The 10,797-nt window shown below is 45.7% G+C and overlaps 1 protein-coding gene across 7 annotated transcripts; it reads left to right on the top strand.

The window, feature by feature from the left end:
- The first annotated feature begins 2,168 nt into the window (after positions 1-2,168).
- Positions 2,169-8,293, top strand: LOC127311506 (uncharacterized). 7 transcript variants are annotated; one of them, XR_011749180.1, is made up of 9 exons: positions 2,169-2,783; positions 2,945-3,026; positions 3,774-3,969; positions 4,837-4,963; positions 5,056-5,189; positions 5,937-6,038; positions 6,167-6,902; positions 6,998-7,105; positions 8,145-8,293. XR_011749180.1 is itself a non-coding variant. In XM_071823724.1 (9 exons), exons 1-4 carry the CDS (start codon positions 2,721-2,723, stop codon positions 4,856-4,858), a joined length of 363 nt encoding a protein of 120 aa, XP_071679825.1. In that variant the 5' UTR covers positions 2,169-2,720; the 3' UTR covers positions 4,859-4,963; positions 5,056-5,189; positions 5,937-6,038; positions 6,167-6,473; positions 6,614-6,902; positions 6,998-7,426. The 7 variants fall into 7 exon arrangements, 4 of the variants coding, with proteins under 4 accessions (XP_071679825.1, XP_071679824.1, XP_071679826.1 ...); XR_007857721.2 differs by lacking the exon at positions 8,145-8,293 and having other exon boundaries at positions 6,167-6,331; positions 6,614-6,902; positions 6,998-7,426; XR_007857722.2 differs by lacking the exon at positions 8,145-8,293 and having other exon boundaries at positions 6,167-6,298; positions 6,614-6,902; positions 6,998-7,426.
- Positions 8,294-10,797: the final 2,504 nt, after the last annotated feature.

Raw genomic sequence — 10,797 nt, forward strand, 5'->3', positions numbered from 1 at the left:
CGGCGGCTTCAACCCCAACAACCTCTACTCCCCGGCGTACGAGCAGCGCGAGCCAGGACCCGGTCCGGACAGCGACCCTTTCACCGGCCGCAGGGGTCCGCTCGAATACGACGGCGCCGGTCCTGAGGAGGACGACGGGGTTGAGGAGGAGGACGACGAGGAAGAGGAGGGGGTGGAGGACGACGAGGAGGACGACGATGAGGACGAAGAGGGCGGCGACGAAGAGGACGACGAGGGTGCCGGTGACGATGATCTCGTGGAGGTAGACGCGGACGGCGTGAGGACGAAGAAGAAGAAGAAGAAGAAGAAGAAGGCGTCGGGCACACGAGGCCCGAAGTGGACGCCTCTGGAAGATCTTTGTCTGTGCGAGTCGTGGGCGACGGTGAGCCATGACTCCATCATCGGCGCCAACCAAAAAGGCGGGAAGTATTGGGCGAGGATCAAGGCCGAGTTCGATGAGCGCAAGCTCATCAACAGCGACTACAACAAAGTGACAATGAAGAGGAGCCAGAAGGCAATGTCGACGCGATGGGCCATCATCCAGGCGTCGGTGAACTCCTTCCATGGGTACCATCAGGACTTAGAGACCAGAGGCGACAGCGGCGCCGACGTCGCCCAACTGGTACGACTGTTTCTTCCATAATCTGTAGCGCCTACATTGTGTTCGATGAAATGACTCTGCTTCCTTTGGTTAGTTTGATAGGGCCATGGAGGTTTACGCGAGGAATTCAGATGGGCATAAGCCGTTCGCGCTGATGCATTGCTATGGCAAGCTCAAAATGAATGAGAAATGGCGGCTGACGCGCTTGTCGCTGTCCAAGGGGAAGGACGCCATTGATCTGGACGCGCCGCTGGCAACTTCGACAGGGCGTCCTACTGGCAACAAGGCTGCCAAGGCCGCCTTGGCCGACGCTGCGTCGTCTGAGAAGACGCAGGCGTCGATCACGAAATGCCTCGCCGACGTCTCCTCGACCTTTATCTCCCGCGACAAGAAGGCCGACCAAAGGTGGGCCGAGCTGCTCAAGAGGCAAGAGGAGAAGCTGGAGCTCAAGAAACGCAGGGACGACATGTCCCTGCTGAGAACGTCGACAGAGGGAATGTCTCCCCGGACGCGAGCGGCGCACAACTTCTTCAAAGGCCAGATCCTCGACGACATCGAAGCCAAAATGGCGGCGGCGGACGCGGCGGCCCTGGCAGCGGCATCGGCAGCGCAGCAAGAGCAGGCTGACGCGTCTTCTACTGCTACACCTGCGTCGGCCTCCGCGTCGGCGACGGAACAGACGCACCATGCACAGGAACAGGCAGATCGCGACGAGGTCGTCGTGCTCGACGGGCCTGCGTCGACTCAGGACACGACGCCGTCGACCAACCCCTTCCCCTTCTTCTAATTTGCATGCACCACCGGTCTGTAATATGATCGCGCGCCCAGTACTTTGATCGATCGCCGCTACTCTGATCGCGACGAATCGGCGGGAACGATCTCTTTTGAATGCATCTATTTGAATTTCTGATTGGGGGCGGCGTTTGGGGGACGCGGCTGGGGAGCGACGTCCCCCAAACGCGGCACGAACAAAACACGTCCCCCAAACGCTCGATCCGGCGCGGTTTGGGGGACGGTTTGGGGGACGCGACTGGAGATGCTCTCATGTGCCTACTTTGAGTAATAATAATTTAAGGTGATGACTTGTGCCTACTTGGGGAAAAGTAAGACCCCATGCATTGACGGACAAAGGGTTCATCGGTCCTTGGCTGGAGCCACATGTACAGGACAAATTTCAGCACGGGAGAATCTTGTGGACGAAGGACATCAAATGATGTGCGCCAACGACTTTGCTCTTCAAAATTGTCTACACATTCTTCCTATAAATGTTGAAACACTACTCTACCATTCAGGGGTCTGAAAGGGGCAAACACATCGTGCTCGTCCATTCCACCAGCACCAATCCCGCTTTTCACTGCAGCCGTCCGATCGGTAATTTTTTTTCTCACTTCTTATGTGTCCCACCGAGCCCATGACGACTGGGGCCAGCTTCGTTTGGGACCCGGCCATCAGAGGCAGCCTAGGGTGCTCATTCTCGTCGCCTTCCGTCTCCTACCACTGGAGACGGTGAAAACCTAGATCGGCGTGGAGCCATGGACGAGCCCCAATCCTCCCCGCCCGTCTTCTCCCCAATGGCGATCTCCTTCTCCCCCATCAGATCTCACCTCTGCTCCAGCCCCGCGTGAGGCCGGTGCGCAACAGAGCACGGTTTGGTGGTGGACGAGTCAAGCGCGAGCGGCGCGGGCCTTGGTGTGGGCGTGCGTGTGCAGGGCGTGGCGGCGGGGTCGAGGCGGCGGCGGTGCTGTCCTCGGTGGAAGTGGAGGAGGAGGCGCTCCTGGCCGAGGTCTAGCGGGAGGCCAGGCGGCACGGAAGCGGGCGGGCTCCCTGGGAGCTCCTCGCCGTGCTGCGGGAGGCCAGGCGCGCCGCGGTGCGGCTGCGAGCTGCAGCAGCGCAAGGTGACCGCGCGGTGGAGCTGATGGCGGGCTCTCCGCGAAGCCTATTCCTTGTCGCGCGGCGGCGGCGATGGAGGCTTCCCAGGTCGGCCGGCCTCCTTCCCCAGCTCCAGCACAGGCAGCGGTTGGACGAGGGATTCAGCGGCAGCAGGGAGCGCGGCCGGAGCACCGGCAGCGGCTGGACGCGGCAGCGGTGGTGGTAGGCACTACTGCGTTGGGGACGGGCCATGCAGCAACACACTTTGGAACACACTCTGGGATGCACGGTCGCCCGTTCCTGTGACGCCATGGTGAGCACCTCTCAATCCTTCTTTCTATATGCTCCCGATCTCTCTTTTGGGCTTTTTCTTTCGATTTGCTTGTACTTTAAGATCTTGCGTGTGAACTGTTTGATGAAATGTATGTGTACTGATTCATTCTTGCTGCTCTATTTTTTTGGCTCCCCGTGCAGCAGCTGCTGGCCAAGCAAGGCACTTTGTGCGGTGACGGACTGCTCCTGGAAGAAAATGAGGACAATAGCTTCAATGCCACATGTAAGCTCCGTGCTCATCGTCTGTTAATTTACTCTAAAAAAGTGATGAGGTGCATCTTGTTCAACTTGTGTAGATTTGCTATGTTTGCAAATCTATGGAGAAGTTGCATATGACGAGGATTCTGATCAGATGTGCGAGGGCTTTGGTTGCAGTGGATGTTTTATTTTGTTTACCAATTTTCTTTTGCCAAATTTGTTTTTCAAACTTATTTTTTGTGTGATTATAATACCTGTAGGAATTGATACTGAGCTACATGATGATGCACTTAATTAAGGAACTATACTTGAAAGATCACCCGTATGGCGAATGGCTCAAGAGACAAGATATACCTCACAGACTATGTCCCAAAAACTTACAAAGTTGCTTGAAGCATTTCTGGTTCATGACACCTTCATGATAGGACGATTATCTGGTTAAAATATCGGGTAGGATACAAAATGAAATGCAACGCCAATTAGTGAGTGCAAGTAGGCTAGGGTATGTAGGAAACTGTTTCCCAATATTTGTTTTGTCATGGTTAACATATTGTTATCATCCATATAATATACTGTTGAAATATTCATGATAGGACGATTATCTGGTTAAAATATTCAGGATAAAGAGTCAACACAATTTCTTTGCAGGATAAAGAGTTTACATTGATTAGATTTTCAGTTGAACATTACTGTTGAATGCTGATAGAAGGTTGTTGCTTTCTGTGTTTGACTAAGCTTGTTTGTGTTATTCACTTTCTCCTTATTTCTGCAGTAATAAGCTACAACAAACACAACAGATTGATTGCGAGGAGTTGGTGCTCCTTCATCTCCTCCCTCAGCCAGGAGATGTCAGCGAGATTTCTTGTGCCAATGATGCACAGTGAGGAGGTGGTGCGGCCTTGTGGCGTGTTTGCAACGCTGGATCCGGTGGCCTGCCAGCAGCCTCGCCATCTCTGGCTTGTTACTAGGTATACCATCTCCCTCCCGGATCTTCTTTAATTCTCCAATGGAATTCATGATTTATGCTCAGTTGGTGTGGTGTTCTCAATATTGTTTGGTGGTCCACACAGATGCAAAAGGAGTGAAGAAAATTTGGGATTAATGATGCATTGCTTACTAAAAAAGAAGAGATATATTTATTTAATGAAGAGCTCTAAATAATTAGTGCTGAGCTTTTCTTATGATAGGTCGTATTCTCTATCAATAATATTAATATTCTTACTAAAACATTTGGAAGCTTTTGGGACAAACAATGTGTGAGCGTGACCTTGCTATTACTTCTTTTCTTATCATGGTGCAAATGGATTATGTCAATTGCTAACCAGCGTTGGAAAAAACCATTCTTTCACTCCACACAATGCAGCTGTTGTGCTCCAACGGTTCAATTTCCAAGACACAAAGATTTTTTACGTTTGTTAACATAAATACTTCTAAGTATCATGGCTCCTAGAGGAAAATGCTTAATTGTATGCTAATTTCTCTCTCTTTTGGTATCCTTTGTTCTATTATAGATGTGACATAATGCTTGTTTCTACTTCTAGCAGGCTCCTTGTAATTACTATCAAGAATCATGCCAATTTGCCTACTGCAGCTAAAAGTACAGATGAAAGGCCTTAGTTTCCAATACTATTGTTGCAGTACAAGTTGGTGAAACTGATTTGTGATGCAAATTACATGAGTGGTCTGGTGACAATGGCTTAGTTCATTGCTCATCTTAGCAGTTAGCACAGCTAAAATCTATTGTGGCATAGGAGCTCACAAGATTGAGATGATCTTCTGAAACTTTTGTAACACCGAAATTATATTTTTTCTGATGTTTTGTACAATACTTGCAGTTGCTGCTTGGAGCATGGTTGAGTCAGCTCCCTTGCTGCAGCCTACGGCTCTCCCCTTGCCCCCTTGTCGAAGCCATCGGAGAGGACAAGGCCGCCAACCCATGATGATACACTCACAGCTACCCAGGTCCGCACTTCGCCCTATGCTATTTCTTTCATGCCATGGGTACAATTTTTCTGTGTCTCAAGGCTACTCTCATACACCATCTCTTGATTTAGGCCTCGCTGGTCCTCCCTTGCATGCCCTCATATGCCAGGGGTTATGGCAATCAGGACATGGTGGGAGCAGTTGGTGGTAAGGCAGAGTCAGGCGTACTGCCAGCAGTGGCACTACTCAAGATCAATGCCATGAGGTTCAGCTACTTTCTTGCTTGGATGCTTGCCATGTTAGGGATTGGTCATTTCTCCTACAGGTCTTTTAACTGGTTATTAATTGTCTCCCTAATCAAACACAGAGTTGGTTCTCCTACACCACCTTGGACCCATTTACATTTTCAAGGGCTGCATATAGTGTTGTACTGAGCCTTCTCACTTCTCAGTTGCTTCCTTTTTAGTGTATTGATTTGAGGCTATTTCTGCCTACCATGTAGTCAATAGCGATCATCCCTTGAATGATTGCAAGTGAGATAAAATTTGTGGAGGTCTCCTACTGCATTTACTATGTAGTCAATAGCGATTATCCCTTGAATGATTGTAAGTGAGATAAAATTTGTGGAGGTCTCCTACTGCATTTTGTTCTTTCGCCGCAAGTTTGATTTCTCTATGTTATTACTATGAACTAATAGTATAAATCACCTGCAAGGAGCTCAATATAAGGTTATTGCAACTAATAGTTGTATGTGCTTATGTATCTTATTTTGCATCTTCAAAACAAGTGGTTTATTTTTATGGTCACTTAATCACCTTCTCACCTGTCTCTGCTGATAGTAAAGTTTTAAAATTAGTGCAATCTGACTAACTAGCGTATCATTGTATGCAAACAACACAATTCTAAGATACATTATTTTTCCCTTCCTATCGTTTGTCCATGTTTATGGTTGTGTAGTTTCTTGCCCATGCTCTGACTTGCTCAAGATTTTTTTTTCTTATATTGTTTTCAGGAGTATCACTCAAGTCCCAGGATTTGATGACATTGTTTCTGGCTATTAGGTTGTACAACATCTTTGTTATGGATTGTGACCCCCACACAATACTGGATTCAGGTACACTAGCAACTACTCTTTTTGTCATTTACTTGATTTAGTTGAGACTGAGGTCAACATATATGCTGGAAAAGGACAACTTTGCATGTATTAACTTATGTACTATTGTAATGTGCGTCACCGGTCAGAGAAGGCGGAGATCCGTGGATGCCAGTGAGGGAGGCAGCTTGGCTCGGACTGGCCATGGCGCTGGCGTTGATGACTCCCTGCTATCCTCCTTTGTCTCCCATCCACAGCTTGGCTCGGACTTGGTGGAACATGTATAGAAGAGGCTTTCATCATTTGTCAACTGGGTCGCACTTTCCTTGTCATCTCTTAGTAATAGATTTTCTGTAACACTAAAATCAGAACCTTAGCCTCTGCAAACAGTGCATGCAGATTTACAATAGTAAGGCATCTTATCGTGGACATATTTTTGACTTGGCTGATTAGGAAGTAAGTGAAAAATGATTTCCTGAAATCTGCACATTGCATCCTAGAAAGTTGTGAATAAAATTATGATTATGCATTAATATGCTCATCTCTGCTTGGAACTTTTGGCAAATAAATATAACGTGACGATGTTCTCATATCAGGTCTCGAGCGGCTGGTGGTGGTGTACAATGGTGCCCAGCGGCGCGCACAACGGGTGTACGATATGTGGCATCGGCGCCACCTGTGAGCTATTCTCATGGAGGACGCCGTCCGGGCGACGCCTGCCCGCGCCCGTCGCTCGACCCTCGCCGCCGGACTCCCACGTGCTCCTCCCAGGCACCATGGCGTTGGGGACGCACAACCCAGGCACCGCAGACCATGTGTGAAGGCTGGATGCGAGACCTCATGCACTCACTTGAGGGCGAGCTCAGCCGATGCCTAGACGCCAAGGTGAGCATCTCACGATCCTTTCCATCTGCTCCATATCTTTCTCTTGTAGCCTTTGATCTTGCTTGTCTAATCTGAGTTTTCTGGTGTCGTTTCAGGCTTTAAAAATTTGTTGATGTGTGGATTATAAATGTATGGGGTTTCTATTGCCATGCCTGCCACTCTGGTGCAGCTCCGGCACACGCTGGATGGCCTTGTCCCTAAAGGTGATTTGGTAATACGTTGCATGCTATTCTGTTTGGTTAGCTCTGACCACGTTGATTGGTTTTCTGTAATTAGTCAAGTAGTATATTGTCATCCCTTGTGCATATTGAAAATACAACTGATTGGTTAGCTGCACAGATTAACTGATTCAATGTTTTTTTTGTTAACATTGATGTGTCATCTGAGGTCCTATATCTATCTGATGAGTGCTAAAATGGTGTGGACGTGTGGCTTTTGGATTTTTTACTGCTCAAGAATTCAGTCTGACGATATTTGGTGGACACATGCTCTTTAGGTGGATTGACCCCTACCGTGGCTGAGGTGTACAGCCATAGTGAATTTTCTGAGCTCTGCTTGAATTTGAACACTCGCTTGCGTCCCAGATTTCTCTGAACTCCAGTATATAAAAAAAATTATTTTGTTCTTCTCTTTGGTTGGCAATTATAAGATTTAAATAGCTCGTAAGCACATGAGGATGCTCAATGTAAACTGGTATACTTATCTCTCTCTTGTTGTTAGGTTGAATTGGTAAAAGCATTTTGTTCTTTGTATGGTTAGTAATATGGCTGAACACTAAGAGCTGAGCTAATTTGTAGAGACAGCGTGGATGTTTTATTTTCCATATATCCCATTACTCATGATGGTGGAAATAAAAGTTTACCTACTTAGTTGCCAAATCTCACTGGAATTGCTTTTGGATGTAGTGACAGTGATATCTGAACTCATATTTTGAGTGATATTTTTCAGTGCGAACCTAACTAATTTAAATTTTCTCATTGTCCGTGATGTATGTGACGGTGATCCTTGCATCTTCTTTGCCATGAAATCATGTTTATTTACTCTAGCGGTGAGTCCATGTTTGGAAGAAATTAATAATTTCAGTACATGTTGGAGCTTTTGGGTCGTTCCAGTGTGAAATAGTTGTAGTTTTGCACCATCTATCCAATTGGGCTTATGCAGATAGCTTAAATTCATGGATATGAGCATATGTATATATCTTGTGAGAGACTTAAGAGAAACCAAATATGATCACCAATTTAGGAACCAAATATACGGGAGAGTCTCAGATTCTAAGAAGGGTTCTAGAGTTTCATATTGCTGTGTCCTGGCTCCACTTGCCCCCATGCCAAAACCATCGGTGTGGCATGGGGGCATCGACCTCTCAGAAGGCAGGTTCTACGGCCATTGGTAGAGCTAAGGCGGACGAAGTGGTGTTCTGGCTGGTGAGTTATCATCATCTCGTTTCATTGTTCGGTACTCATCAAATCTGAGACTATGGAATATGTATGACACGGATTACCGATATTCATTGTTGAAGGGTTGCTGATGCTTGGGATGGGGTAAATCTTAAGCTTACTCTCTGCAGAACTGTGTCTCAGTGAGTGTTCCATATATGGTTAGACTTGGTCTCTTTGTTGACACATAGTGGGTTAGTGAAAATAACAATCCAGTGATCTATATTACCTCTGCTGCACTTTGGACATTGTGGACTGTGTGTAATGGAATGTGCTTTCAGGTACTAAGATGGTTGCGTGTCAGGGAGATGTTAACAAGAATCGAGATGTTGATTGGAAGCTGGAAGGTGCTTTGGTTGGACAAACATTCCAGTTTGCTGGATCCTGGAGGAGTACCTGATGAAGCTGAACCCCTTGAAAGGGGAACTTCTTTGAATTGGATGGACATGAATGAACTGATCCTGGGGTGTATGTCTACTGAATCTACATCATCTGTCCCCCTTCTGAAGAAATGGCGTCAGGAGCTGGCCTGTGAAGCTTTATTGGGATGATTGGCAATACCTTGTGACTCTGTAGGCTTATTCCTGTAGCTACCTGAAAGTGTTGTTGCCTCTCGCCTGTTGCCATTTTCTGTTTTCGGCTTTGTTACTGTAACCTGATGATGTGACTGCTTTGCATATAATGGAACATATAATGGAACCGGGGGGACCCCTTTATCTAAAAAAAAAAAGATGCTAAAGAGGAGGATCCTTAAGAGTGAAAAGTTTCTTAAGAGCGTGCTTTGCTTTTCTTTCTGCGTGACTGCTCTAAATAACTACTGTTTATGTTTGTCTAGAATTTGGATCATGGGCACTGAAGATTAGCAATTGGGCATGATCATGATGTTGTATTATACATGTATTAATTTTTTTAAAGACAAATAGGTATTACACAAGTGCTTGAAAGATGGTCTTTTCCGGAAAAAGAAAGCCTTAGCTGTTGGCTATAAAATAAAATAAACTCTCAACAATTGGTCTCTGTTGGCTATCTGGGTAATCTTCTCTTCTTGCTTTCACCTCTCCTAGTTGTTGCTTCTTGAACATGTGTATAATAAAATGCATTGATGTTCTAAATGTCCTTAGCTATCAACATGCAATCTTGCTCCGTTTCGAAAATGAGAACATGAGGGAAACGTAACTAAACTACTGAATTCCTGACCAACTAAACCTGTTATATGTTCAGACTTGAGTACACAATATTTGCCAAACATAATAAACCCAATTATGGCTTCAAAAAACCGAGCCTTCATTTGCAAATGTATTTATTCGTGATTCTGTCACTTGCACTCGTGGCGCAACTGGTCATCCAATGGAAATAAAATCTGGAGTGATTTCAAAACCCACGCCAAGTCATCCGAGAGCTTCAACTGTTCCATAAGAGTTTCGACTCGATTTGATCTTTTATGCAATGTTGCATGTAGGACAATATTATTGTACATTGGCTTAATTTTCATAGAATGTACATACAAATTCCACCACCTAGGTCATATAATACACTTATGACAATATTAATATAATGGTTACAATATTGTCTCGTTTATCTTTACGCCGGGACAACTAAACACGTGATCACAAAACATGTCATATTTTCATACCTTGGTAAACTACTTCTACTAAAAAAATAGATACAATTGTAGCTATGAAACCTAAACCTTTATTTGCAAATAAACTAATCTTGATTCCGCCATTTGCCTTTCAGCTTCGACGCTATTGTCATATCATTGCACACACAAAAAAAAACGTAATTTACAGATGAAATGAATAAATGATAGAATTGTCATTCTATAAGTTCCTTGAATTTCCATCCAATAAGTTCCTGCCTTGATTTGAAAATGGCTGGTCATGCTTGCCGCACCATACGATTGTATTAGAGCTGGAGTATTATGGTCCTGGGTTTTTCCTTGAAAAATATTTATATGAGCTATTGATTCGCTTTTGCCTTTGCGCTGAAATTGTCATAGTATTTTATTGCAGCACCTTGATAGAATGGCGTGTCTACAATTGTACTAAAGTATTTAAATTTCAAGCTTATTCTTAATACTAAAATAAGCTAAAACTTACAATTTAATTTTTGCATTGATTCTGCCATTTGCGCGATAGCGCAACGGGTCATCTAGTCCAATATAATGGCTACGACTTGTCTGGTGCAGGTGCAGCGCAGGAGTACAAGTCAGCTTGGTAATTGGAATACAGGATACATTCTCCTCAGCCGATTGAAGTTTCCTCGACCGTGGGCATTTCTCACAAGGGAAACGTATGTATCTAGCCGAAGGGAGTAGCAACCGTTTGCGATCGAAGACTCTTCAAGGAGTCGAGATGCCTGAAATATTTTTATTTCCTTTTTGGCCGCTGTCACGGGCAACACTTGATCGCAAAATACCAAACGGCCGTATGAGATAGTCTACCACGTGGGCACTTGTC

Source organism: Lolium perenne, chromosome 7 (genome assembly GCF_019359855.2).
Source record: "Lolium perenne isolate Kyuss_39 chromosome 7, Kyuss_2.0, whole genome shotgun sequence".
Taxonomy (NCBI): Eukaryota; Viridiplantae; Streptophyta; class Magnoliopsida; order Poales; family Poaceae; genus Lolium; species Lolium perenne.